The sequence below is a fragment of the Elgaria multicarinata genome, chromosome 20 (genome assembly GCF_023053635.1).
Source record: "Elgaria multicarinata webbii isolate HBS135686 ecotype San Diego chromosome 20, rElgMul1.1.pri, whole genome shotgun sequence".
In the NCBI taxonomy this organism is placed as follows: Eukaryota; Metazoa; Chordata; class Lepidosauria; order Squamata; family Anguidae; genus Elgaria; species Elgaria multicarinata.
This window is the reverse complement of record NC_086190.1, coordinates 18,441,957-18,469,241: the sequence shown is the minus strand read 5'-3', so window position 1 is coordinate 18,469,241 and position 27,285 is coordinate 18,441,957. Positions and strand designations below refer to the sequence as shown.

The 27,285-nt window shown below is 48.4% G+C and overlaps 1 protein-coding gene across 4 annotated transcripts in view; it reads left to right on the top strand.

Annotated features, from left to right (window-relative positions):
- The window catches only part of PAX7 (paired box 7), a 137,159-nt gene that overhangs the window by 78,739 nt on the left and 31,135 nt on the right, over positions 1–27,285 (top strand). For all 4 annotated transcript variants that reach the window (XM_063145483.1, XM_063145481.1, XM_063145482.1 and 1 more), the window contains exons 6-7: positions 9,216–9,381; positions 10,497–10,690. In XM_063145483.1, the coding sequence (XP_063001553.1) occupies positions 9,216–9,381; positions 10,497–10,690 (360 nt within the window). The remainder of the gene's footprint in view (positions 1–9,215; positions 9,382–10,496; positions 10,691–27,285) is intronic.

The following is a 27,285-nucleotide window of genomic DNA, read 5'->3' as shown; positions in this document are numbered from 1 at the left end:
GTCCAACCGCGAGGTCCTAGAGGTTCTCTGAATGCCACCTTGAAGCTCGTTCAAACTCATCTCCATATCATCACGTGAGCTCTGGGATTAAGCATTGGGCAGGGCAGTGCAAAATCTGGGAAACTTGGTGGTTGGAGAAAGAGGGCAGGGCCCAGGGTAAGGAGCAGAGCTGTCTAGGAAATCTTAGAGGGCCAAATTGAGACCCACAGCAAAATTAGTCACCAGTGGGGATAGAAGGGAAGGGAAGCAGCCCAACATGGACTCATGCAGAGAGGCTATAGGCATGCTCCCTCTGAGTGCTGCTAAGTCTCCCGCGCCTGTGTGTTTAGCAATGATGAGAACATCCGATCCAACCTACTGAAGAAAGGCCACAGCAAAGGCTGACCGGCCCAAAGCCAGACCCGAGCGAGAAATCCTTCAGAGACACGCTAGGCAGACTCCTTCGCATGTGGGTGCTTTGGTGTCTGGATAAATGCTCCTTCTGTCTGAAGCCTTTTGGCTTCAGTGCGGAGGCTAGAGAGGGAAAAGGCATCTAGCCGCCCCCCTCATTATTTGAAGCTGTGATTTGTGGATTGTCCCCCCCCTCCACTGCCGTCCAAACCACCCCTCCGAGGCACTTTGCCCAAAACCCCTTTGCCAGATTTTTGCTAACAGCTGCTCTTCAGCCTTGCATTCCTGACGGGTTTCTCATCCCCGGAACCTGGCATGATCGGTTTCTTCCCACCACTTTTAAGCCTTGCCGCCCCCTTGTAAAATTTTCTGGGTATCAGAGCGGATCTTTTTACTGGCTCTCGGGACGGACAAATGTGAGTCCGTGGAGTTCTTGACTGGGCGCTCGAGAGAGTAGGGGGTTTGCAGAAGCCGAAGTTCGTTTGTCGGGTGCGTCGTCGTTGTTTTCAGAACCGCAACCGCAAATGCAATCGACACTCTGGCGGTTTGCAATTGACACTCTGCAACCTTGCAAGGAGTTCCCCTGAATTCTTCTTCAAAACTTTAACGACTTATAAAAAAATAATATATTTTTTTTAAAAAAATGCAGGGTGTTAGAGAGAGAGAGAGAGAGAGAGAACGAACGAACGAACGAACGAACGTGCAGGTTGTTTTAATTCATTTTTAATTGTAAGATTTCAACCGAACCAAACAAAATAGAGAAAAAGGAGAAGAAATATAGCTACATAAATTTGAATAAATTTGAGGAAATGTACAGGAAACCACTGGCTGTACTCAAGGCATTGGAAGAGATCGAAATGACTTGATTATTATGTGCCCCTCACATCTCCAATCAGGGAGAAATTCCGAGCAGTATCACCTGTAGCCAGCTTTCATTTGTAAGAGAAAGAGCCCTTGAAATTTATGGCATTTTTTATATAGGTAACGTGCAAAAAGACAAAGTTCCCAGCCTGTAGCAAAAAGCCAAGCTTAGCTCACAAATGCAAAACAAAGTCTCACCCACCACGAAACTTCGTTGAGTCCAAAAGGAGTCAGATTTCCAGAAGCACCAAATTCTGAGCAATTCCCTCAAAATACGGAGGATTCATGTGAACAGGAAAGGGGGGGGTGGAATAATGCAAAATGAGTGGGAAAATCTGCAAACGGGCCCGGTTCACTCCAGCCCAAGTCAGACGTGATGACAGGAACGCGAACAAAATCCAGGGGGCTGAACCTAGGGAAATTCATCAAACTCTAGCACCCCCCAAATGGATTTCTCTGAAATCCCTATTTTTCCCCCTAATAATATTTGGTTTGTTTACAAATATACAAGCAGGGCAGTCTTCTAATGTAGTGCCCTGTGCATATTTTGTATTACAACTCCCATCAGGCTGAGCCAGAATGGCTGATGTCCAGGGATTTATTTATTATTTATTTATTTAAGCATTTTTATGCCGCCATTCAGCCAAAAAAGGCTCTCACAGCAGCTTACAAAAGTATTTCTTAAAAAGTCCCTGCCCACAGGCTTACAATCTAAAATGATAGGAGTTATGGATTAAAATATCTAGAAGGGGGGTATGTAACCCCAAATACCTGATGTTAAAGGTAGGTTTTGCAATGCATTCTGAAATAACCAGAGAGCTCGCTTGGATCAGGTGGCAGATATTTATTTATTTAGGGAGATGTATTTCTCTCTCTCTTTCTCGGATAATACTAGAACCCAATGGGGTCATTATACCATGAAGCTGAATGTTTTATTTATTTATTACATTTATATACTGCCCCGTAGCCGAAGCTCTCTGGGCAGTTTACAAAAGTTAAAAACAGTAAACATTAAAAAAAAGTATACAAAATTTAAAAGCATCAAAAATACATAAAAACAACAGTATAAAATAGTATCCATTTTAAACAACAACAGTTCTGGGGTCCATTAAAAAAAAACTTGGCATATGTTGTTAAATGCTGTTAAATGCCTGGGAGAAGAGAAAAGTCTTGACCTGGCGCCAAAAAGATAACAGTGTTGGTGCCAGGCGAGCCTCATCGGGGAGATCATTCCATGATTGGGGGGCCACCACCGAAAAGGCCCTCTCCCTTGTTGCCATCCTCCGAGCTTCCCTCGGAGTAGGCACTCGGAGGAGGACCTTAGATGTTGAGCGTAGCGTACGGGTAGGTTCATGTAGGGAGAGGCATTCCATCAGGTATTGTGGTCCCAAGCCGTGTAGGGCTTTATAGCTTAAAACCAGCACCTTGAATTGGGCTCAGAAACATATAGGCAGCCAATGCAAGTGGGCCAGAATTGGTGTTATATGTTTGAACCTTCTGGTTCCAGTTATCAATCTGGCCACTGCATTTTGCACAAGCTGCAGCTTCAGAACCATCTTCAAAGGCTGCCCCACGTAGAGGGCATTGCAGTAATCTAATCTGGAGGTTACCAGAGCATGGACGACTGAAGCTAGGTTATCCCTGTCCAGATAGGGGCATAGATGGGCCACCAAATGGAGTTGGAAGAAGGCACTCCATGCTAACGAGGCCACCTGAGCCTCAAGTAACAGAGATGGTTCTAGGAGAACCCCAAAGCTATGAACCTGCTCCTTCAGGGGGAGTGCGACCCCATCCAGAACAGGTTGAACACCCACCATCCTGCCAGAAGAACCACCCACCAGCAGCATCTCAGTCTTGTCTGGATTGAGATAGTGGGAAGAGGAAAGACCTGTGTGCCAGAAAGCCTGCTATACCCCGCCTATATTAGCCTACAATGGAGGATGCAATCTTATCAACAGTATTAAGGACAAGTCACCTGCCAATCCAGATAGGGTTTGTCGGAATGGAAGCAGGCACCATTTTTTTCTTTCCTTCAGGCAGCCAAAGGTCTTGGGCCGGCCCTGACATTGGTTCCCGAAGTGGTTCCACAGCTTCGGGGTCACCCGAATCTGTGGATCCATCATGAGCGAGTAGTTTACACATTGTCTGAATGCACCCAGTTGGCATGTTCGAGGAAGTGGCGTTGGGTGATCACGGCCAAGATTGCCGTGGGCGATGGACAAAGGCAATGAATGGAGTTCAGCTGAGTATGTGGGTTTGGATGCCCCTGTGGGTTACATCTAGAGAGAGGAAGAGAAGGAGGCCCGTTGAGGGTCAGCTGGTCCAACGCTGTTTCCCCCCCCCCAAAAAAAGAAAAATAGCTCCAGATTTAGATGGTGGCAAAGTGGCCGTAGGATGCTCAACCCCACGCACATCAAAACTTCTGAGGCCACCCAGGAAGGCCGATTCGTAAGGGACACGGCCATGAAGATTTGCTTAACGCCAATCTCGCTGGCTTTCTTGGGTGCTGGAAGTTCCCTCCATCTGGGCCCAGTGAGCCTTAACTCAGGTCATGGGAAGCAGCTTTGGATCTAATGTGATTTGTGCAGCGACAGTGTGGGGCTGTGACCATTTCTGATTCTGTGTGTGTGTGTGTGTGTGTGTCCTTTCCAGAGACTGTTGGTTGTTGTTTTTAAAACACTTCTAAACAGATGCATACTCTTCTCTCCCAGAGGATTTTGGGTACCCTGTGTGAAGAGCTGGTTGGCATAAGAGTTAGCAGGGACAGCTACCAGGAGATGCTACAGAGGGTTAGTTCGCCATACAGGCTTTGGCTTCTCTTTGAATATGTAAAGCAGCCTTCCAGGCAACGTCCAGATGTGTTTGGACTACAACTCCCATCCTCCCCACTGTAATGGCTGGGGACAATGAGAGTTGTAGTCCAAACACATCCAGAGGGTGCCAGGTTGGAGAAGACGGGTGTCGAAACTGAAACAACCAATCTCTCTGGAAGATGGGGTCCCCTATCCTGGTTTCCACTCAAACCTCTCTCTCCCACTCGTCTTCCACCAGCATTGAGTCCTGATTAAGCCAGGCTGGGCTCCCGATGGACCATCCTTTGTCATGAGCAGATTTTCATCTGCCCTCCCTCCTTTCCCCTCGCCTGACAAAGTGTGGGAGAAGACCCAGAGCTGGTCTAATGTACTCCAGCCCCATCCTGGCAGGGAAGGGTCTGTGCAGCTGTTGTACTGGGAAGTCACCAGAGCAATCTCTGGCTGCCCCTCTGTTTTCCTGCACATTTATTTATTTATTACATTTATATACTGCCCCACAGCCGAAGCTCACTGGGCGGTTTACAGAGGGTTGGACTAGATCATACAATCATAGAATAGCAGAGTTGGAAGGGGCCTACAAGGCCATCGAGTCCAACCCCCTGCTCAGTGCAGGAATCCACCCTAAAGCATCCCTGACAGATGGTTGTCCAGCTGCCTCTGGAAGGCCTCTAGTGTGGGAGAGCCCACCACCTCCCTTTGTAACTGGTTCCATTGTCGTACTGCTCTAACAGTCAGGAAGTTTTTCCTGATGTCCAGCTGGAATCTGGCTTCCTGTAACTGGAGCCCGTTATTCCGTGTCCTGCACTCTGGGAGGATCGAGATGATCCTTGTGTTCCCCTTCCCACTCAACTATTCTATGATTCAGCGATTCTCACTTGCCATGTGACCTCTGTTGGCTGGCATCACCCCATATAACTAATCTAGGAAGAGGCAGAACCCAGGGGGAAATTTGGCTGGAGCTAGAGGGGAACGTTGACCCAGCCCTAGATAAGACTATACAGCGATGGCGTCTGGAGTCTGCAGTGAGCCCAAATATTAACAATACATACATAGTCCTGTTTAACTTCCCTATGATGAGTGGTTTTATACCTTGCCATTTTTCTTCATTGAAAGATGGGGTACAAATCAAATCAATTAACAGGTGACGTCTGTCCCCTCAGCACCCCGCTTGCGAATTTCATCGGCCTTCATCGGAAACAGAATGCGAGGTTAGATCCAGCAAGAACATTCTGACCCTGTTCAAATGACACATTAAGCCACAATGGTTAAGTGTTTTGAGCTAAACATGATGGCTTAGCTAAACATGGTGGCTAGCTAACCACGGTTTAAACACGCTCACTAACCATTTGCTGCAAAAGGCTTAGCGGCCTAACCGTGGTTTAGCAAGACGGCTGAACAGGCCCTCTCTTATTCTTTAAAACTTCCTTTCACCTCGGCTTTCTTTTTACCGTTCCAGAGATGGGCTTTGGGAAGACGGAACCTTTGCCAGGGAGCGCTGGCAGCCCGACTCGGCTGATGGGTTTTCTGGTCCGACGCACGGGCCGTGTTTTTGTAAGAAAGTTTCTTCGCCTAATGATTTACGTCCGCTCAGCTGAGGACTTTCCCATCTGTTCTTTCCTTGGCAGATGGCAGAAACAGAAGCGGAGGGAGAGGGGAGAATTAAAGGTGGGAGTAACTGGGAGGGGTGTGTGAATCAGCAAAAGCTCTCCTGTTTTCTGAACCCTTGAAACTATTTCCGACGTACATCTGAATTTCATTTATTTTGTTCTCCCCATGAAAACGTACGCATCTTTTCCTGGATGTCAATTGCACACCTTTTTAAAATGGACGCATCTTTCCTGTCATGGATTCGAGCGTGTTTCTTCAAATGCCAGCAGAAGGGCTGCTAAGCCAAAGCGTACGAAGACTTTTTCTCCGCTGCCTTCGCAGAGGGCAGAACTGAAGTTAAAGAGAGATAGATTTGGGTCGAACATTAGGAGAAACCACTGGATGTTAGGAGCGGTTTGGCCATGAAACTGAGGCAGCCATGGGTTCCTAGGGCTTGGATTATACTAGGGATAGGGTTTCTTTTGTCTTGTGGGATATTTTGCAATCATTATTATTAGAACCCTGAGGTCCACCAACGGAACTAGGTGCAAAATAGCAGCTCAGGTAGGCAGACTTAGGCTAATTAGGCCAGTGTCAAGAGTCAGCATGATGGGGCACCCACCAAGGGCCCATACACAAGAGCTGCATGGGTTTGCTCCTCCTCTTCAGCTGCATTATGGGGCAGCATTAACCCAGAAAGGGGAGTGTTTCTATGGGGCAGGGGTACATCACAGTCTTGAGGCTGCTTTCTTGCTGTGTAGCGCCCTCCACCCCTATCTGAAGCAATTGGCCGTCACTCTGGGACTATAGTAACCGGATCTCCCGGCAGGAGAATCTTTTAGTGGCTGATAAAACCTTAACTGTGGTGGAGTGAAAACAGGTTCTCTTTGAAGTAGGGCTTGCATTACCCTCTTGATGCTCATTCCTGTATTTTTTAATCGCCAATAAAATGATTTATAAGCATAAAAAAAGGAGGGAGAGGGAGAGGGAGAGGGGGTGTGTGTGGGTGTGGGTGTGTGGGTGTGTGGGTGTTCAGCCACCTTTCAAAGAACAGACGAAAGGGAAATGTCACCCGCGTGACTTGCTGGGATGTGTTTTCGGATCGTCTGTTGTGTGTGCACACTTGTAAGGAGAGAGGGACGCACACCCCAGGAGTTGCAAATGAGAGACCCGACTTCTCCGTCTGTCTCTCAAAATGTCCCACTGGGTCTCTGAATGCGCACGTGATGGAGAAAGATTTGAGGATTGGGGGGGGCATTTAATTTTTTTTAAAAATGAGATAATTTCACAGGAAACGGGTCTCCGAAACTGTTTGTAGTCGTAGGAGGCCAGACGGAGCCTCTGTGGTTCGAGCCCATGAGGTGGAGACGAGCCGAAGGCCAAGTGCATTGTGGGTCATATTAGCCCTGCATGTTTCTTGGAGTCGTCCCCCCCACACGGACCACCATTGGAGACAGAACACTGGGTTAGATGTAAAAATGCAGATTTGCAGGGGAACACAAATGCAAATTCTGAAGTATTGCATTCTTGCTTGTGTTTGAATTCAGTGGGATGTGAATGGGACAATTTCGGCTGATTTGGGAACTGGGATGCAATTCCCATACACCCCCGACGGTTGACTTCCTGGTATGAGCGAGTGAGGATAGAAAGTCGAAAAGAGTTCTCACCACAAAGCGAAGAACCAAGGGATCATTGAAGAAAGAAAAATTCACCCTGAATCCACCTATACTATGCTTTGCAACTTCCTTTCCTCCCTTTGTCTAAACACGATTGGATACTCATTTATTAGCCCAATCGCCTCCGCCACACTGGACTCGTCAACTCAACTGGATTTCCCCCCTCCAACCCTTGATTTTTTGTTCAATTTCATTCCCCGCCCCCCCCCCCCCGCCCAACTCCATCGCTGTGAAATTTAATCATGTCTCTTAGGCCTTTAGGTCCCACAGAACACAGCAGCTGTGTTTTCAACCATCTCAAAAGCTTAGTCCGGTATTTCTCAGCCAACCTTCCACCGCCAGCATCCGCACCCCGTCCTTTCTCAAACCAGAATCGGTCCCGAGCGTTTGGGGATTAAAAGGAAAAAGAATATCAGGGGGGGGGGGAATCGTAGATTGAAACCGGGTGACGGCGTGCAGCTCAATCGGTTCAGACGAAGGCATGCCGAGATTTAAAGAGAGAAAAGATGGAGAGAATATGTAGACAGATACTAGCCAATCTTTTAAGGCACGACTGCAGGATCCAAGCTCTGTGGGCCAAGCGCAGCCCTCCCAGGGTGTCATTCCAGCACTTCAGGGCTCCCCAAATGGCCACGCCCATTTTCCCTGACCCCACCCACTTTCCTACAACTACGGATCATTTGATGTCTCAATGGCTTTTGTGCAGATTTTCTCCATTCCAATAGGTTGAAGTGCCTCTCTGAACGCTTGGTTACTGGCAATAAGGAGCTTTTGAGTTAAATGTCTGGTAGTTTGGGTAGTTTGGCTCTGCCTACTTTTGCCTTCTGTCCTGCCCATGACTGGAATCTGCCCACCCCACCCCTGAGACCTTCTCTTGGAATTTGGACCTTAGGTTGAAAGAGCTTCAACGCCCCTGTTTAAAGGCAATGTTGTCCATGCCACAACCACGCATTGCAAGACAGAAATGTCCACTTTCAAAGGTGGCATTGATTGGCCAGCGTCCACTCCATCCATCATCCAATTGAATTGTCAGGTGGTAAGATTAGGCCAGTAGTCAGCAACTCCCAGGTTGTGGGCTAAATGTGGCCCATAAAACAGCAATTGTTCATCCAGCAATGCCACCTGGTGGCCATTTCTGTCTCACACCATGCCTGTCCAATAGCCAGGCTTCCCCAATGAGATTCCCTTCATACGTGTTGGTCTGCTGCTGCTTCCTTATCACAACTGGCAGCATACATAATCCTCCTCTCCATTTTATCCTCACAACTATAACCCTGTGAGGTAGGTCATGCTGAGGGTCTGTGACTGGCCCAAAGTCACCCGATGAACATCCATGGCCAAGTAGGGACTAGAACCCAGATCTCCCGACTCCCAGTCCAACACTCTAGCCACTACGGATGGGAGTTGCAGTCCAACACATCTGATAGGGGGTTGTGGTCCAACTGATAGGAACTGTAGTCCAACACTTCTGAAGGACACCCAACTGAAGAAAGCTGAAATAGCCTATAGAAATTTGACTGCACCAGGGCAAGTTTGCCATCAGGACTAGTAGCCATTGATAGCCTTCTCTTCCAGGAATTGGTCCAACCCTCTTTTAAAGCCATCCAAACTGGTGGCCATTACAATATCTTGTGGAAGCGAGTTCCATAGTTTAACTCTGCGCTGTGTGAAGAAGCCCTTCCTTTGATCTGTCCTGAATCTCCCATCAATCAGCTTCATGGAATAATGACCCCGTTGGGTTCCAGTATTCTGAGCGATGGGGTGAAATGTCTCCCTGTCCACGTTCTGCACGCCATGCAACGTTTTGTACACCTTTGCCATGTCTACCCTTGCCTGCCTTTCTGTAAGCTAACCTACCCATAACTCCCCTCTTCCTTCCTTCTCCTAGGTATGGTTCAGCAACCGAAGAGCACGATGGCGCAAGCAGGCGGGAGCCAATCAGCTGGCGGCTTTTAATCACCTGTTGCCAGGGGGCTTCCCGCCCACTGGGATGCCGACTCTGCCTCCCTACCAGCTGCCAGATTCGACCTATCCCACCGCTGCTCTTTCCCAAGGTGAACGCTCTGGGTTTGAATGGCTGTATGGGAGGATGTGCTTGGCTGGAGCAGTGTTCTCCAGCCTCCTGCCCTCCGGGTGTGATGGACTGGGAGCCGGGGCATTATTGGAGTGGTAGCCTGACACATTTTGAGGGCTTAGGGAAGGTTGGTCAACAGCTTAGTCCTACCTAGAGTAGGCCCATTGAAATGAATGGGACTTAAGTTAGACTAGTCTCGATCATCCCAGAGTGCAGGACACAGAATAACGGGCTCAAGTGATGGGAAGCCAGATTTTGGCTGGACATCAGGAAAAACTTCCTGACGGTTAGAGCGGTATGAGAATTGAACCCGTGACCTAGGGAGGTTGTGGGCTCTCCCACAATAGAGGCCTTCAAAAGGCAGCTGGACAGCCATCTGTCAGGGATGCTTTAAGGTGGATTCCTGCACTGAGCAGGGGGTTGGACTCGATGGCCTTATAGGCCCCTTCCAACTCTATGATTCTATGATTCTAGTATTGGAAACAACCCTAAAATATTACTAAGGAGTGGTGTATATTCTAATATTAGTAAGGATTATATGGGGGGGGTAATTTGGGGAGGGTTGCCTATAATATTCTTAGGGATTCTTTTCATTTCTTTTATTATATTTCTATACCCTCCAATGGCCAAAGCTCTCTGGGCGGGTTACAATGATCAAACCCCTTTTAAAAATATTACTATGCATCATATAAAAACAGTATATCTACACACATATAAACAGACCACACACACACACACGCTTGAATCTGTCGATTTCACTTTTCCCCAGTTTCTCACTTCTTCCAATTTGTTCCACTTCCACATTTTCTTAGGAACTTTTTTTTTTTAACTCCGTGCAAACATTTCTATGCATTTTTGCACCCAGCATTGCCCAATGAGTGCAGTTTTGCGAGCATGTTGTAACCACATCTGAAACGAGTCAATACGTGCACGCAGTTTCTATTGGCGCATAGGGCTTCGGGAAACGGGGCTTTGGGACGCAGGAGAAGTTGACGTCTTCGATTTCCCACCCCATTGTAGCTCTCCTCCGCTGGAACAGGGTGACGTCTGGGTGGTGACGGCGACCTTTTCTAACTGGCTCTTCTTCTCCCACAGATGGGGGCAGCACTGTGCACAGACCCCAACCTCTCCCGCCCTCCACCATGCATCAGGGGGGCTTGGCAGCGGCAGCAGACTCCAGCTCAGCCTACGGCGCCCGGCACGGTTTCTCCAGCTATTCCGACAGCTTCATGAACCCCGCAGCTCCGGCGAATCACATGAACCCGGTCAGCAATGGCCTCTCTCCACAGGTAGGCTCTTCGCCGTGTTCTGCCATCTTCTGTGACCTGGCAATCTGTCAGCAAATCATCAAGAACTTGCCCCCCCCCTTTGAAACTTGAAATCATCAAGTTCCTCACCCCCCCTTTGAAAAGCAACACTTCTCAGGGGTCCTTGGTTGGGCACGATGGTAATCTCACCGGCCTGAAACGGGTTGAACCCCTCCAAAATTCAGCCAGTTTCAGATCTGTTGACTTGTTGGCGTGCCAAACTGAAGATCCTTGAGGGTTTCCGCTCTTCAAGGGTAACGAAGATCTTAAACTAAGATCCTTCCCTTTTTCTGAGATCCTCAATGTGAGTCCTGTTCCATATATCCTTGTCAGAAGAAGCGGGCCCCATGTCTTTGAAACCCAGATGTCCACTTGGCTCCTACGCAGTTGCCGTCTTGTTCCTTCAGGGCCTTTGGTGAAACTTGGTTGAGTTATCCGTTTGCTTGCCGGTGCTGTTGTGTTTCAGATTTGCCACCGATCTTTGGATTTAACAGCCGACCGTCCTCTGTGGTTTGTAGCAAAGTTTTCACATGTTGTTTTGAATTTGCGTTTCGCCAAAAAAGTGGGGTGTAAACCCTGAAAAGAAATCATTTAATACCAACTGGTTCTGCCTACTCTGGGCTACCTATGAGTGTGGCAGGAAAGGCACTGAGCTAAATAAATCGGAGTTTTGTGTGCCTTCAAAGGCTCTTTCTCTGTTCTTGTTCCTGGATCTCAGATGGAGCCAGTACAGAATTGTGTGGGGAGGGACAAGGATCGAACTGGGAAGGTCAAGCATTGTCAGACTCAGCTGAGTCATTTTTTTTGGTTACCGTGGACAAATACCAGCGGATTAGCAATCATGCTAGTAATAGCACTTTCTGGAGAAAGGATGTCTTCCAACAATGCATAGAGAGAGAGACACGGTCCTTTATGCTGCTGTTAGGCTAGTCTTCTGTGTAATTTGTAACAGAGACCTGGATCTGGGCCTGGGCACACCAGTTGTCCATTTCTGCAACACACTTTCCCAGTGTGTCATTGATGGAGCGATCAAAGGTGTGACGCCAGCAATGGAGGCAGGGTCTTGGAGGACATCAAGTTGATTGACTTAAGGTTCTTTTTTTAATGTTTTGATTGTTTTGATTAATTGCATGGAGTTCGTTGGTTTGGTTTGGTTTTTACCGATTTATGTATCTTGGCAATTCTAAACAACGGTGAAGTTTTGAGGACCACAAATGAAGGAGGAGATACCATCCACATTAGTTGAAGGCATCCCAGTAACAATGCAGGAATTATCAGGGATGCCAGATTGAGATGGAGGGAGACTTGAAAAAGCCCATGGAAGGAGGGGTGCTTTTGGTGCATGCTAGTCCATCCCCCTCCACTGCTGACTCCACCAACCCTGGCTGGCAGCAGCTCTCCAGGACTTCAGACAAGATTCTTTTCTGACACCTTTGCAATATTCTCTGTGTCCTTCTTGAAGTGTGGAGCCCAGTTCTGGGCACCACACTTCAAGAAGGACACAGACAAGCTGGAGCGTGTTCAGAGGAGGGCAACCAGGATGATCAGGGGTCTGGAAACAAAGCCCTATGAGGAGAGACTGAAACAACTGGGCATGTTTAGCCTGGAGAAGAGAAGATTGAGGGGAGACATGATAGCACTCTTCAAAGACTTAAAACGTTGTCCCACAGAGGAGGGCCAGGATCTCTTCTTGATCCTCCCAAAGTGCAGGACACGGAATAACGGGCTCAAGTGACAGGAAGCCAGGTTCTGGCTGGACATCAGGAAAAACGTCCTGACTGTTAGAGCAGTATGATAATGGAACCAGTTACCTAGGGAGGTTGTGCGCTCTCCTACATTAGAGGCCTTCAAGAGGCAGCTGGACAACCATCTGTCAGGGATGCTTTAGGGTGGATTCCGGCATTGAACAGGGGGTTGGACTCAATGGCCTTTTAGGCCCCTTCCAACTCTACAATTCTATGATCATTGAACTATTGCTCCTTACCTTACCTACCTGGAGATACCAGGGACTGAATCTCTGAGCTCCCAGAAGGTCACAGATAGGGATCTACGGATTCTGTAAAATCCATTAATCTGCATTTCGCAGGTTATTGAGTCCCTTTCATTCTGGCACCTGCTCAGTGATGAAATCCATTTTCCTCCCCACTAATTTCCCGAGTTTCCACAACTATGCATTTGCGCCAATTTGCAAGTTGTGAATTGGCAAAAAAATGCCGTTGTGCAAACTTGGGAAACTAGGGGGGAAAACAGATTCCACTAATGCACACTTCTGCAAATGCATACCCCCCCCCAAAAAAATGCATAAATCCCACCCCCATGTACATTTTCATGCTTCAGCCTAGGGGGGAGAACCTTCATTTTCAGCTGACTTTTTTTGTTTTTATGGATTTCTCTGCAATGACATTTGCGTAAAATTCGAGAAGGTAAAATAAAAATGGTCTGCAAGTCTGCGGAATCCATGAGACTTGAGAAAATCTGGTCCGCTGGTGAGATCTGTAGAAATCAGAACTCCTGTCAGTGTCAACACCACTGGACTGGATAGACCAAGGTCTGACCCCGTATAATGCAGCATTGGGCATTTCTGTGTTCCTTTCTATGGAGAGGATGGAGAGAGAGGGGGGGGGGGAAAGGCACGGCACACCAACCGCTCTTGCCGCGCCTCTGAAGGTCGGGAATTTTTTGAAAAGAACTTGTTCCTACACAGCGATAAGCCAGAGCAATGAATTCTGATCCTCGCTAGCTTGGCCCTTGCAAATTTGAGCGTGGGCAGGGTCTCCCTTTCAGGAGGGGAAAAAAGGAAAGCTGTAATGCTTCTCCCTGTGCAACCGTAATGCCAGGATGTTCCCAATCTGCTTTGAGGGATGGAAAGATTAAGAATAATAAAAAAATTGCAATAAAATATGTGTGAACGAGGGGGTAATTGTGGACAAATGCGGCATTCAAATTCATTTTTCCAGCTCTTTTACACACCATTTCAATCTTATTTTCTGCTTATTAATGAGATCTTGTTGGCTAGGGTGGGCAGAGCTGCCCAGTTTTTCTTGAGTAATTGCACATAATTTTCTTTCCACTAGTGATTTGCATCTGATCGAGGGTTTTTTTTTCTAATTCTTTGCTATTTAACACTCCCCCCCTCCTGCTACTCTCCCTCCTTGCAAAATCTCTCCCCTCCCCCTCCCTTGGTCTGGCAAGACTTCATTTTAAATGCTTATTATACACATGGACAAAAGAGAGAAAGGAGAGAGAGAGAGAAGACAGAAGCTGTCTGCGTAAAAAATGAGCAAACATAACTGCTCTCTGACACTGATGCTATGCATTGGGTGATGGAGCACCCGTTAACGACTCCGCAACAGAGGTATATATCATGCCACCCATAATGTATGCATAATGTTAGGGCAGGGGGACATAACTGGCTGTCTGGGGTTCCCAATCTTCCCAAGTGACCATACCCTGTGCCCAAGCCCCGCCCACTGGGCAACAAGGGAGGATGCCTTCTTAGGAGTGACCCCCCTCAATTATAGAACAATCTATCTTGAGACCCACCTGGCACCAAGATTGTCATCATTTCAGCACCAGGTTAACCCTGTCCTCTACTTCTATGCATTTGACGACATATGAATTTGTGTCAGGCATCTTTATCAGGTCTAGTATCTTATTGACAAGGCTTTAGCTGTTTAAGTTGTGTTACGTTTTGTCTGTTAAAAATTTCAGACTGTGCGTTCTCTTTGCAGTTTGCGATTTTGTGAACCGCCCAGAGAGCTTCAGTTGTTGTTGGGCGTGGGTATCGAAATGAAATGAATAATGATAGCGGTCACAATAATAAGAAATATAATGATAACCATTTTATAGTTTCTTATCTTTTGTGCAGTTCTTTTCCTCCCATTCTAGAAGTTGAGATGTCTCTCCAAAGGCTTAGCTAGTGTCAGTAAAAGCTTTCAGCTAAAATATGTTCAGGTTTGTGGGTGTTTGTTTTGTTGTTTTGCATTTTTAGTCACACCTACTTTTTCCTTGGCTCCACCTACCACAAAAAATCAGCCCCCAAGAGCTGGAGGAGTTGGTTAGATTCTGTGAAGGCATCCATCTTCAGCTTGGAACTCACACGGCCTGCAGTAATAGATAATTTATAAACTCTCACTGCAGGCTGTATGACTCTCAAGCCGAAGATGGACGTCCCCACAGACTCTAACCGTCTCCTCCAGCTTCGACTGCATGGCGCATTTTTAGGTGTCGAAATCTCTTGGGAGAAGCCAGGTGTAGCCTCCGCCCTGAAATCTCACTGTTTTTCATAGAGCACAAATTCACACATGAGAAGAAGAAGAAGAAGAAGAACACCATCTGTCAGGGATGCTTTAGGGTGGATTCCTGCATTGAGCAGGGGGCTGAACTCGATGGCCTTGTAGGCCCCTTCCAACTCTGCTATTCTATGATTCTATGATTCGAAGAAGAAGAAGAAGAAGAAGAAGAAGAAGAAGAAGAAGAAGAAGAAGAAGAAGAAGAAGAGGAGGAGGAGGAGGAGGAGGAGGAGGAGGAGGAAAGGGGGGATTTCCCAGTTCCACAAGGCAAAGAAGAGAGTCTAATTTGTTTTCCTCTCTGTGCCCTGCACCCCACCAGAAGCTTTGCTAAGATCCCCTGGCATGCCCCAAAAGCATAGTATCACATAGAGCTCTCACTCTGTAAACTTTTAACCTACAAAATCCCACAAAGCTGGTATTTCTTTCCCGTAAACTTTTCTTTCGTTCTTTGCGCCCAGGCTGCAACCCCCCTCATGAGACATCTGCTCCTGTCAGTTAGAAGCCTTCGCTACCAGGGAGTGGGAAAAAGAGAGAGAGAGAGAGAGAGAGGGAGAAGCGTTACTTTTTCTTTCTCATGTGAAAAGAGAGAGAAGTTTATTTTCCTAGTTTGGGCTCCCAGGATTTCAACCGGTGGGGGAGGACAGAAGAGGGGGGTCATGCAGGTGTTTCTGTAACTGGTATCCCCCTTTTAAAAAGACCTTTCTTGTTTCAAATCAGAAACATCATGAACATTGCAAATACTGTCTTTCTCTACTGTCCGTTTAGGTGATTTTATACCCTGGACGGAATGGCTTTACGGGGTGGCGGGGGGGAGAGCTCTTTCAATGGTGTTGTGTTTTACTTCTCTTACCTCCAAATGGGAGGTGTTGCCCCTGCCAAGTTTGGGGACCCTCCTCCTCTTCTTCCTGAGCGGGGCCTTGCACATCTGCCCAAAGTTCCTACCCTAATGGCGCCACGGCTACCATGATAGACTTGGCTCTCCTGCTGAACTAAGTCGGAGCAATTCCATTTTGCTAACGCCTTCCGGTGAGACAGCCTCCCTTCCTGCCCTCTCTTTCCCCACAATCCGCGCCACAGCCTCGATTCCAGGGGGTTGTTCTGCGGGCCGACAACAGAGCGATAGATTTCGGTTTGGTTTTGATTTTCGCAATTTGAACCTCCCAGAGTCCGTCCACAGCCGAAGTCCGCCTGCTTCCATTCTTGCGATCAAAAGTGAATGCATTTGGGAAACAGGCACATATTTCGAACACAGGTGTGAACACAGGCGAATCCAGGGGAGGAAAACACACCCACTTGTGGCCGTGATAACAAATATACGTCCAACCCAGCAAGCGCTAAAATCTAACCCATGTGGTGCATTGATACATCACGCTGCCACCTCTGGGTATTTCAGGGTTGTGTGAAGGGTTGACCTGGTTGGACTCCAGTCCCTGCAGGGGTTCACTGAGAAAAGCCGCCTAAAATTGCTCTTCCTTCTCTTCCTCCTTGCAACCTGCTTGGTCACCTCCCTCTCACTTTGGCCCAGACAACGGTGGTGGCAGGTGAAGGACCAGGAGAAGCCCATGGCATCCTTGCTCTGTGCCATCAAGCAAGCCAGTGGGAGCAAGGAGGAGGAAGAGGAGGAGGAGGAAGAGCACCTGACGGCCATGGTGGTGAGAAGGTAGACCCAGTGACGGAGGTCACCCATGGAGTCTTGGCCTTGCCCAAGCACCTGCCAAAACGTGGAACCAGCACTGGTGCATTTGGCTAATCCCCCTTCTCAAAACCAGCCAAGCCGATCTCCATATCTTGTTTCGATGAGTTCCGTAAGTTAATTTTGAACGTTAGGAAGGAATGCTCTATTTTGATCAGCCAATTCATTTCATTGGATGACCCGAAATTCCAATATTAAGAGAGCAGGAGAAAAAACACTCTCTGTCTTTCTGTGTGTGTGTGAGTGTCCATTTCTTCTACAACACGCATCATTTATAAATCCAGGGCCGGCCCTCCCATTAAGCAGAGTGAGGATGTTGACTCAGGCGGCAGGTGCTGGGAGGTGGCTGGGGGCCAAATGGCTTGCCCTGCACACCTTGAGCTAGACTGCGGGCTTCAGTCGTGATGGAGGCCGCTGTCCCACTGCCACGGTCGAGGGAAGTTTCAACTACCTTGTCCACTTAGCTTTCGGACACGGAATGAGGCACCATCTTGTTCTTTCCTTCTGTCAGGAAAATGTCTCACGCCATCCCTGTCTAAATCTCAGGTCATAGAATAGAAGAGCAGAGCCGGAAGGGACCTACAAGGCCATCGGGTCCAACCTCCTGCTAAGTGCAGGAATCCACCCTAAAGCATCCCCGACAGAGGCTTGTCCAGCTGCCTCTTGAAGGCCTCTAGTGTGGGAGAGCCCACAACCTCCCTAGGTCACTGGTTCCATTGTCGTACTGCTCTAACAGTCAGGAAGTTTTTTCAGATGTCCAGTTGGAATCAGCCTTCCTGTAACTTGATCTTGTTATTCCGTGTCCTGCACTCTGGAAGGATCGAGAAGAGATCCTGGCCCTCCTCTGTGTGACAACCTTTTAAGTATTTGAGGTGTGCTCTCATGTCTCCCCTCCATCTTCTCTTCTCCAGGCTAAACATGCCCAGTTCTTTCAGTCCCTCTTCATAGGGCTTTGTTTCCAGACCCCGGATCATCCTGGTTGCCCTCCTCTGAACACGCTCCAGCTTGTCTGCGTCCTTCTTGAATTGTGGAGCCCAGAACTGGATGCAATACTCTTGCAATACAGGGCTGAATAGAGAGGAACCAGGACCTCACGTGATTTGGAAGCTATACTTCTATTAATGCAGCCCAAAATAGCATTTGCCTTTCTTGCAGCCATATCGCACTGTTGGCTCATATTCCGCTTGTGATCTACAACAATTCCAAGATCCTTCTCGCTTGTAGTATTGCTGAGCCAAGTATCCCCCATCTTGTAACTGTGCATTTGGTTTCTATTTCCTAAATGTAGAACTTGGCATCTATCCCTATTAAATTTTATCCTGTTGTTTTCAGCCCAGCACTCCAGCCTATCAAGATCACTTTGAAGTTTGTTTCTGTCTCCCAGGGTGTTAGCTATCCCACCCAATTCTGTGTCATCTGCAAACTTGATCAGCGTCCCCTGCACCTCCTCGTCCAAATCAGGTCCTCTCTGAAGCGTTGTTTTCCGAACGTCAAAACCCCACCAGTGGCTTTATGGTTGTTGTGTGTTTTTTTACCAAGCTCCTTGAATACCTTGCTTACCCCTTTCTGCAACGCTTTTGACAATATCCTTTCTGAGAGGGAGTTATTTTCTAGCTCCTTGATGTCTCACACCGAATTTTTAAACCATTTCAGGTGGGGAGTCAGCGCCGAGGGGGGAGCTTCTTGGCCTTCCACGCCAGACCATAAGAAGTCCGTCTCATGATGCGCTCATATTTTGGAAGTTGCACTGGGCTCCTTCCCCAATGTGCTGTGTGTACGTGTGTGCATGTGTGTGTGTGTTTGTGCCAGTCTGTTTAAGAGCGACCGAGATGCGAGCTCACTTGGCCGGGGGACGCTGGCTGTGGATAATCGCAATGCAGAACGTTTGTCCTCCTTGATGTGATTAATAAGGGGGCCCGAGAGATGGGTACAGGCAGGCCAGATAGAGGGGAGAGAAAATGAGAGATTAGCAATTAATGCCAGAGAGGCGAGGACCACGGCAGGGAACGCCGGGCGACCTCTGGAATTCCGAGGCGGATGCGCTTTTGACAGGCTGCAGCAATAACCCATGGGAAGCTGGGGGTTTGGTGCAGGAGGGGTGGGGAGAGAAAGTGGAATTGCAGAAGACCTAATTTTGGTGGGGGGTGGGGGACCACAGGCCTGGCACAAGCTGTCAAGGGTGTAGGACCCAGGTCTCCAACGTGGAGCCCACAGACATCTCTCTCGGTACCGCCAGGCTCACTGCCTCTGCCGAAGGTTGGCTGCATATTCCAATCTGTGCTGATTTTTGGGTCAATGGGTTGACGAACCCCAGACAAACCCGGATGGGTGGGTGGGTGGGTGGGGATTTGCTTCATTCACCGGGCTAGGGAAGCCCATGTCTTGCATTCTCGTTCGGAAGCAGACTCAAGAAGACTCAGGTTCCTTGTCTGCTCCAGAATGGGAACACTGGGAAGTTAGGGCAATGGGTTACCATCAGTGGGCATTACTGGGCCAGGGACCCGGAAATATTTGCCGGGGCCCCAGATCTAGTCCACTGAGCTCTGGGTGTCCGGTAGAGAAGAGGTTTATATTTATTTTTATTCATTTATTTATTACTTTTATATCCCGCCTTTTTCCCTCCAAGGAACCCAAGGCCGTGTACATAATCCTCTTCCCCTCCATGTTATCCTCACAACAACAACCCTGTGAGGTAGGATCTCCCGACTCCTAGTCCAACACTTTAGCCACTACACCACACTGGCTCTCAGTTTTTCTCAGTTTAAGCTGCCCCTCCTCATAGGAATTAACCTTTTTTTAAAAAAAAAATCCATTAATGCCAATGAGAAAATTGGGCTACAAATCTTTTCAGTACATAGCAACACTTCTGTTTCCCATGATGCCTTGCACCTGAGGCCTCTGACCAAAGAAGCTGATTGGTGGGAGATTCCATGACAGATCAAAGGAAGGACACCTTCACGCAGCACATAGTTAGACTATGGAACTCACTGCCACAAGATGTGATGCCCACCAACTTGGATGGCTTTAAAAGAGGGTTGGATAAATTCCTGGAGGAGGAGAAGGCCATCAAGGGCTACTAGTCAGGGTGACAAATTATCAAACACATCCTCGCATTCGTGTTGTCCCCAGTTCCCAGTTGGGTTGTTGTGAACTGCCCAGAAAGCTGTTGGGCGGTCTAGAAATGAAATGAAATCAATAATATAAAGTAATATAATTGCAAAAAATTCCCTCCACAGTCTGAATCAGGCCCACTTTGATTTGGGGAGGAAAGTTGTGTAAACTAGGAAATTTGCACACGTTTGGGGGGAAATACACAAATCCCCCCCCCATTTGATCCCTGCTCGATTTGTGTAAGTTTCTCATTCGTGCAGAATGAGCATCCGTTGCACGTGTGAACAAGAATTGGTCCTGTGTCAAGCAGCTAAATGATGCCTTCAAACACCTCCCATCTGCCTATCCTTAATGCTACCTCTGGCAACAGAGGCAGTATTCTGGGGAACATGGGCGGGAGGGTGCTGTTGCACCGTGTCCTGCTTTGTCGGTCCCTGGTCAACGGCTGGTAGGTCCCTGTGTGAACCGTGTGCTGGACTAGATGGACCCTCGGTCTGATCCAGCAGGGCTTTAGTTAGGTCCTGGTGACCTGTGATGCTTTTTACCACAATGACTCTTAACCGGTGTTCTCCCGACATCCAAAAAATAGTAAGGGGTGTGTGAAGAGATCCATTTGCCATGTGAAGAGCCACGGAAGGCTTCAAACCAGGCACCCTCTAGATGTTTTGAACAACAACTCCCAGCGAGGGATGATGGCAATTAGGTGCAACCACTGGCCAGAAAACCAAGGGCCACTGGGTGGTGGCACCCAGTTGACTCCAGGAAGAACATTATGTCAACGTGTGGGGAGGACCAACTTTGCCTCATCCATCTGTCAGAGAAGGACCAGCTGCAGGGAACTTGCTTTGCCCTTCCCTGCCAGAAAGAACGCCTATGAGAAGTTTGACACCAAGTACTGGTGCTTGAGAGTGCCTTTCTCTGCCTTTCTTTCATTTCCTCCTCCCTCCTCCTCCTTTTTCCTTTCATGTCGTGTCTCTTCGATCGTAACCTTGGTATGCCAGTTTGGGAGGCATTTGAAGGGCACCAGGTTGGAGAAAACTGAATGAGACGGCTGTTGGTGTTAGCGGTCCAGTTTTTCTTTACCGTCCTAGAGAGGGGCATTTTGACCCTAGCCAACGGAGAACCAGAAATGTGTCTGGCAGAAGAGATGGGGAAAGAGAGCTTGTGAGGAGAGGGCTGGGGTCTTCCAGGGTGCTGCCTGACCCCAGCCTGAAAGACCGCACCCCGTTTCCCTGTTAGACACCGCCGTGCAAGAGAACGGCTCTTTCGGCACAGGAGGGGGAGATCACACCCTGCCGGGGTCCATGGTCAGCAAATGAGTAAACTGATCAAAGGTGCGGACAGCCGGTGCGCTGATAAGCCCCGGTCTTTAAGCTTATCGGGTTGAGGAGATGAGGCAGGTTCTTATTGCAGTCAATACAGGCCTGAAAGGAGATCATGAGCTACTCAGGGAGCCGAGAGAGAGAGAGAACGGCGGGGAGGCGGCTGGAGAAATGGGCCGACGTGATCTAATCTCAGTTAAGCAGCAAAGAGGGGGTAGGGGGAAATGGTGGCCCACTCCTGGGAATTGGACAAAGGGAAATAAACAAGGTTTTCTCTCTCCCCCCACCCCACCCCTCCGATTTCAAGGGAGCTGCTTCTAGTGTGCGTTATCCCTCGACCGATTAACGGCTGGTGGGACGGCAGACAGCCCAAGGGGTCCCGCCTGCAGGGACAAAGGGACAATTGAGCAGCCCAAGACACTGGGCTGCAACAGACAGACGCCCGGGTCCAGGACTCACTCGGCGAAGTGTAACCCAGCACCACTCCAGCTCTCAGCGTTGGGGTTAGGAAGCAGTCCAGTACGGGGTTTCAGCAGGGCGAAATGATTCGATATGATCATTGACAGAATTTGGGTTTCTAGGGCACCTTTCCTATAGGGTGGAAAACACAAGGCATCTTACAACAGGATAAAAACCTCCACAAGTTTAAAAGAGCTGAAAACAATGGCCCGTCTGAAAATCAGCCTCCCTATGAAACAGCAAAGACCTAAAGAAGGGCGAAAGGGCGGAGCCTTGAGTCTGCCGGAATTCTCTGAGCTTTCTTCAAATTTCGGGTCAGCCTGTTTCTTCAGTTCCTTTGGACGGGAAAAGGGTGCCTTTTTGACAAGAAAAGTTTGCCTTTTTCACACCCTTTTTCCTCCATCAACTCCAGACTCCAAAGGCGAAACGTTTAAAATGTGCATTTTTTAAAAAGCATTATTATTTTGAAAACGCGCGTTTTGAAAACGCAAGCTGCGTTTTAAGTGCGTTTTTTTTTTAAAAAAAAAGTGTACATTTTTAAAACGTTTGCATTTTTCAATAGGTTTTTATAGGGGTGGGGGAAGTGCACACTTTTTCAAACAGGAATGTGTGTTTGGGAATTTCCTAAACTTCTTGTGCAGTCTTTTAAAACCATCAGTGGTGGCCATTAGCAGTGTGACTGATGCAGTAGAGAGCCTGTGGTATTCTATCAAACGTGTGGGCGCTGAAAGCCTGGCGCCTACAAGATGACCATGTTAGCGCCAAGAGGGCCTCCCTGGGGAAAGTGATTTACAATTGGGGGCACCACCGAAAAGGCCCTGTTGCCATCCTCCGAACCTCCGCTGGAGGAGGCCCTCTTCCAAAGTTTAGCACAGTAAATGCTTGTGGGGTCCTCTTACCTCTGAAATGAACAAACAAGAAACCAACTCACCTCTTCATTTCAGGATTGCCAGAGGGCAGCGTTTGGCTGAGTAGCCACCGGTTGGTGGCCACCATTTTTTACCCCAAATTTCTTGACACGTTGGAGGGTTGTCCCTAAAAATAAGAAAAAACAGGGGGATGGATCACTATTGTCACCATCACATTGGTAAGGTGCCCTTCCAAAAAATAATAATTGAACCCCCCCCCCTCCAAATCACAACTCCTCCGTTTTCCTCTGTTCCTCATTTTGAGTCAAATGTTCAGTCTTACAGGATCGTGTCTTAGCTGTATGCTACAAGGGTGCCCTGGCTTTTGGCTGCTTCTTCTCCCACCCCAGTAAACAAACAAACAAACAAAACCAGAGAGTTCTGGGGATTGTAGTTTGCAGAGACTGCCCCTAACAAAACTGCAATTCCCAGGGTCCCCTGGGGGTGGATAGGAATGACCATGAAACCCATTTCAGTGTGCGGCGTGGATATAACCTTAGAGGAGACCTTAGCAAAACTGGCTCATCATTACTTATATCTATGTCCCCCTTTTGGGGTGAATCTCCACACATACACACACACTCAAGTATCATGTGGTGTAGTGGTTAGAGTGTTGGACTGGGAGTCTGGAGATCCGGGTTCTAGTCCCCACTTGGCTGTAGAAACCCACTGGGTGACTGTGGGCCAGTCACAGACTCTCAGCCCAACCTACTTCACAGGGTTGTTGTTGTGAGGATAAAATGAAGAGGAGGATTATATATGCTGCCTTAGGTTTCTTAAGCAGGAAAAAAGGTTTTGTTGTTTATTCGTTCAGTCGCTTCTGACTCTTCGTGACTTCATGGACCAGCCCACGCCAGAGCTTTCTGTCGGCCGTTGCCACCCCTAGCTCCCCCAAGGTCAAGTCTGTCACCTCCAGAATATCATCCCTCCATCTTGCCCTTGGTTGGCCCCTCTTCCTTTTGCCTTCCACTTTCCCTAGCATCAGCCTCTTCTCCAGGGTATCCTAAATATAATAAATAAATAAATAAATAAATAAATAAATAAATAAATAAATAAATAAAGTAGTTTCCTAGCATCAAAACACATGGAGAAAAATAAAGCCAGCAATATTTAAGTCAATCTGGAGCAAGAAAAGCGAGCAAGATCTCAATGTGGGGGGCAAAAACTCAAGTCAACCAATCAAAGGTGTTTTTTTTTTCCAAACTGACAGCTGTCAATCTAAGGTGGGGAAACTGTGGTACAGAGGAAGGCTTCAGCCGTGCTTCCTCAGCCCTGATGCCCTCCAGTTCCACCTGGATAGTTCTGTTCTGATTTAAATCAGAACCCAGAAAGCTGGCTTCTATCAAGTCAGACTCATGCTCCATCTAGCTCAGTATTGCCAACACTGACCGGCAGCAGCAGCTCTCCAAGGTTGCAGAACTCGGGTCTCTCCTGGTTCTGCCTGGAGATGCTGAGGACTGACCCTCACCTATCAACCTTAACCTTCAGCTATCAAGACAATGTGGTGTAGTGGTTAGAGCATTGGACTGGGACTCCAGAGATCAAGGTTCTAGTCCCCACTTGGCCACGAATCTCACTGGGGGCCTTTGGGGCCCACCCCGACTCTCAGCCCAAACCTACCTCACAGGGTTGTTGTGAAGATAAAACCAAGAAGAGGAGAGCCATGTAACCCCCCTTGGGTTCCTTGCAAGAAGAAAGAAAGCAGGATATACCTATAAACTCCCTATCCAGAGACCTTTTCTGGGGGATGGGCAGGGAGGGCTGTTGTCTCAGCAAGCACCCTGTTTCCTGAAAGCAGCTGATTGTGAGCTATAGGAAGCAGGGCGCTAGCCTAGGTGGCCCCTTGTTCCAATCCAACAGGCCTCTGGCTTTGCGGTGGTGACGGAGCCGGTTCCACTGAGCTCTGGACGTGGTCGGTGTTTCTTCCCCCATCCTCTCGGATCTGCTGTGGCACCGAGCACTCTCGCCTCTTCCTCTCCGTGTTTGCTGCCTCCCTCTCTCTCTCTCTCTCTCTCTCTCTCTCTCCCTCTCCTCTTCATTTGATGTCGAAGAGAGCTGACTGCCACTCGGGTGCGTCTCTACCAAGAAGGGATCAGGAGTTTCAGCAAGCATTCAGCGCCTTCCCTTTGATCCATGTCCTGAGGCCGGCTTGACGGCGGAAAGGGAGGGAGGAAATGGGGAGACAAAACGAGTCACTCAAAGTGATTTCTGACAACTGTCTCCTTGCGATAAGGAAGCACTGCGTGTCTTGGGTGTTTTTTCTCTCTCCTTCTTCCCCACCAAACGCTGCCACCATCACCACCCGCCCACCCTCTCCCCTTTTTAATACCTCTCCTCCGTCTCCGTAAGAAGCGGAGTCGCTTTAAACCGAGGAGAGGAGCCGGGCGTCTCTTTTTTTGATTCCCCCCCTTTTCTTCTGCGAGCGTGCCTCGAGTCTTGAGCCTCACCTGCCTGCCGCTTTTCTTTCTTTTTTTAATATTCCCCACCACCACCTCCCTGCCTCCTTCTCTTTCTCCTGTCTAATGCGCTGTGTCGGATGCTGCCAGTTAACTCAGTGCCGCTTTAATTATGTGCAGGGGAGGGCGAGCGAAAAGAAAATTCCCGCTGCACGCGCAGGTGGCTGGGATGGTCGTGCCACTATTATCGTCAACCCCTATCCACAGGGAAACACCTCCATTCAAAAGGAAGTTTAGTAAAGAGGAGGAAGGAGGAGAAAGCAATCCTGGACATTATCTTGCAATGACCAGTCCTTTTGCAACCCAGCAAGAGGGCCGTTCATTATTGTTAAGCCAGTATAATTTTGGCAGGCAAGAACTTTGCCCGATGTAGCAGGTCCTGGGCTCTCGGGGTATTGTCGCCGCCTCTTCTCCGAGTGGAAGTTGAGAGCCACCGGGGCCATTTTTCCACCCAATGCCACTGTCCAAATCGGTAGGCCGGGCTGAATCGATCTTCACTGCCAACTCAAAATTGTCTCGGGTCATTCAGAGTTTTGGAAAAGAAATTCCAAGGATGGGTTTGTTTATTTTTTAACAGTTTTGTACCAATATTGCTTCAGCAGCAATTCAGAGGGAGGGGTGCAAAATGGGGTAAAAAAGTTCTCCCATTCAGAATGAGGGCAGGAAAGTGTTGCCCCCTTCCCAAATTGGCTTTGTCGGAAAGGGTTGCCCTCATTCTGAATTGGCTTTGTCAGAAAGAGTTGCCCTCATTCTGAATTGGCTTTGTCAGAAAGAGTTGCCCTCATTCTGAATTGGCTTTGTCGGAAAGGGTTGCCCTCATTCTGAATTGGCTTTGTTGGAAAGGGTTGCCCTCATTCTGAATTGGCTTTGTCGGAAAGGGTTGCCCTCATTCTGCATTGGCTTTGTAGCACAGATGGGGTGAATTTAGCTTGGCTGGTGTTTTTAATCAAACTGATCTCATTCATACTTCCCAGACTACTATGTGGATTGGAACACAGTTATCCCTCAGACCCCACACTTCTCCAAATTTTACGATGCAATTAAGCTTTTTCTGGTGCTTCAACCAGTTGCCATTTTAATAGGCCCAGCTGCTATTTTAGTTTCCCAAAATTCCCCCAGAACGACACAATGCTATCTGTAAATACCCCCAATCTGAAACCCTGGATTGCTCTTGCCAATCTGCATAGATATAGACAGCTCTGGGTTTTGGAGCCCTTTCAGCAAGACACTCTCTGTGGGTCCCCTCCCTCAGTGGATCTACCTTCTCACCACCATGGTCACCAGCCGCTATTCCACCTCCATGTCTTCCTCCTCCTTGCTAGCTTGGCAGGCAGAGATCCAGGGAGGGAGGAGGCTGTGGGTATCTCCTGGTCCTCCTCCTCACCACCACCGTTGTCTGGGCCAGAGTGAAGGACAGGTAAACAAGCCGTTTGCAATGGGGAAGGAGCAGGAGCAGGTCCAGGGGGACCCTACTGGGCTGTGGGCCCCCGACAGGTGCCCAAATATGCCTACCCTCGGCGCTGGCCCTGATGCTAAGCCCGATGGTCTGACTCAGTATAAGGCCACTTGCTTTGTCCCTGTTTAAACCATCCCTTTATTCAGCACCATGAGGGCTAGCATCTGACTTCATTTTTAGGGGAAGTGCTATAGGTCAGTGGTCGAGACTCGATTTGCATGGAGAGCCTCCCAGATTCAATCCCTGCAGCTTCAGGTAGGGGTGGGAGGAAAAACCTGCCTGAATTCCTGTTGCCAGTCAGGGTCAACAACATTGACCTAAATGGAGCTAGGATCTGACCCCATAGCTCTGTTATATGGTCAGCTGGGGCTTTTCCCTCAATGCCCCCTCAGGCTAAAATCTTGACTTTGTCTGTGGGGGAGACGGCCTTTTCCCTGGTCACTTTTCCGTGAAATGCCCTGTCGTTTCAGCACCGGGCAAAGGCTTTCGTTCTCCCAAGCTCTTTGACCGACAATCTCCCATCACTTCAACGCACCTCTGATACTGATATTGTCACATCTGTGTGACAGTTAGAATGACACACACACACACACACACACACACACACACACACACAAGTCCTAAATGGCTGTTTTGAGCACTCTACAATTAGGAGCTGCAATGGGTTTACTCTTCATGGATTTCAATGTCTGCATTTCAATGTCTGCATTTCAATTTCAATTCAATTGTATTCTGTGAGTTGATTTCAGGATGCAAACCTCTGCATATTTAGGCAGAGAAAAGGTTCTTCAACTCCCACCATTTCTCCAACCAACATTGTAGGCCTTTTTTCCTATAGGACTTTTGTAGGGGGAGTTTCCGCCTGTCTAAACAGCCATCG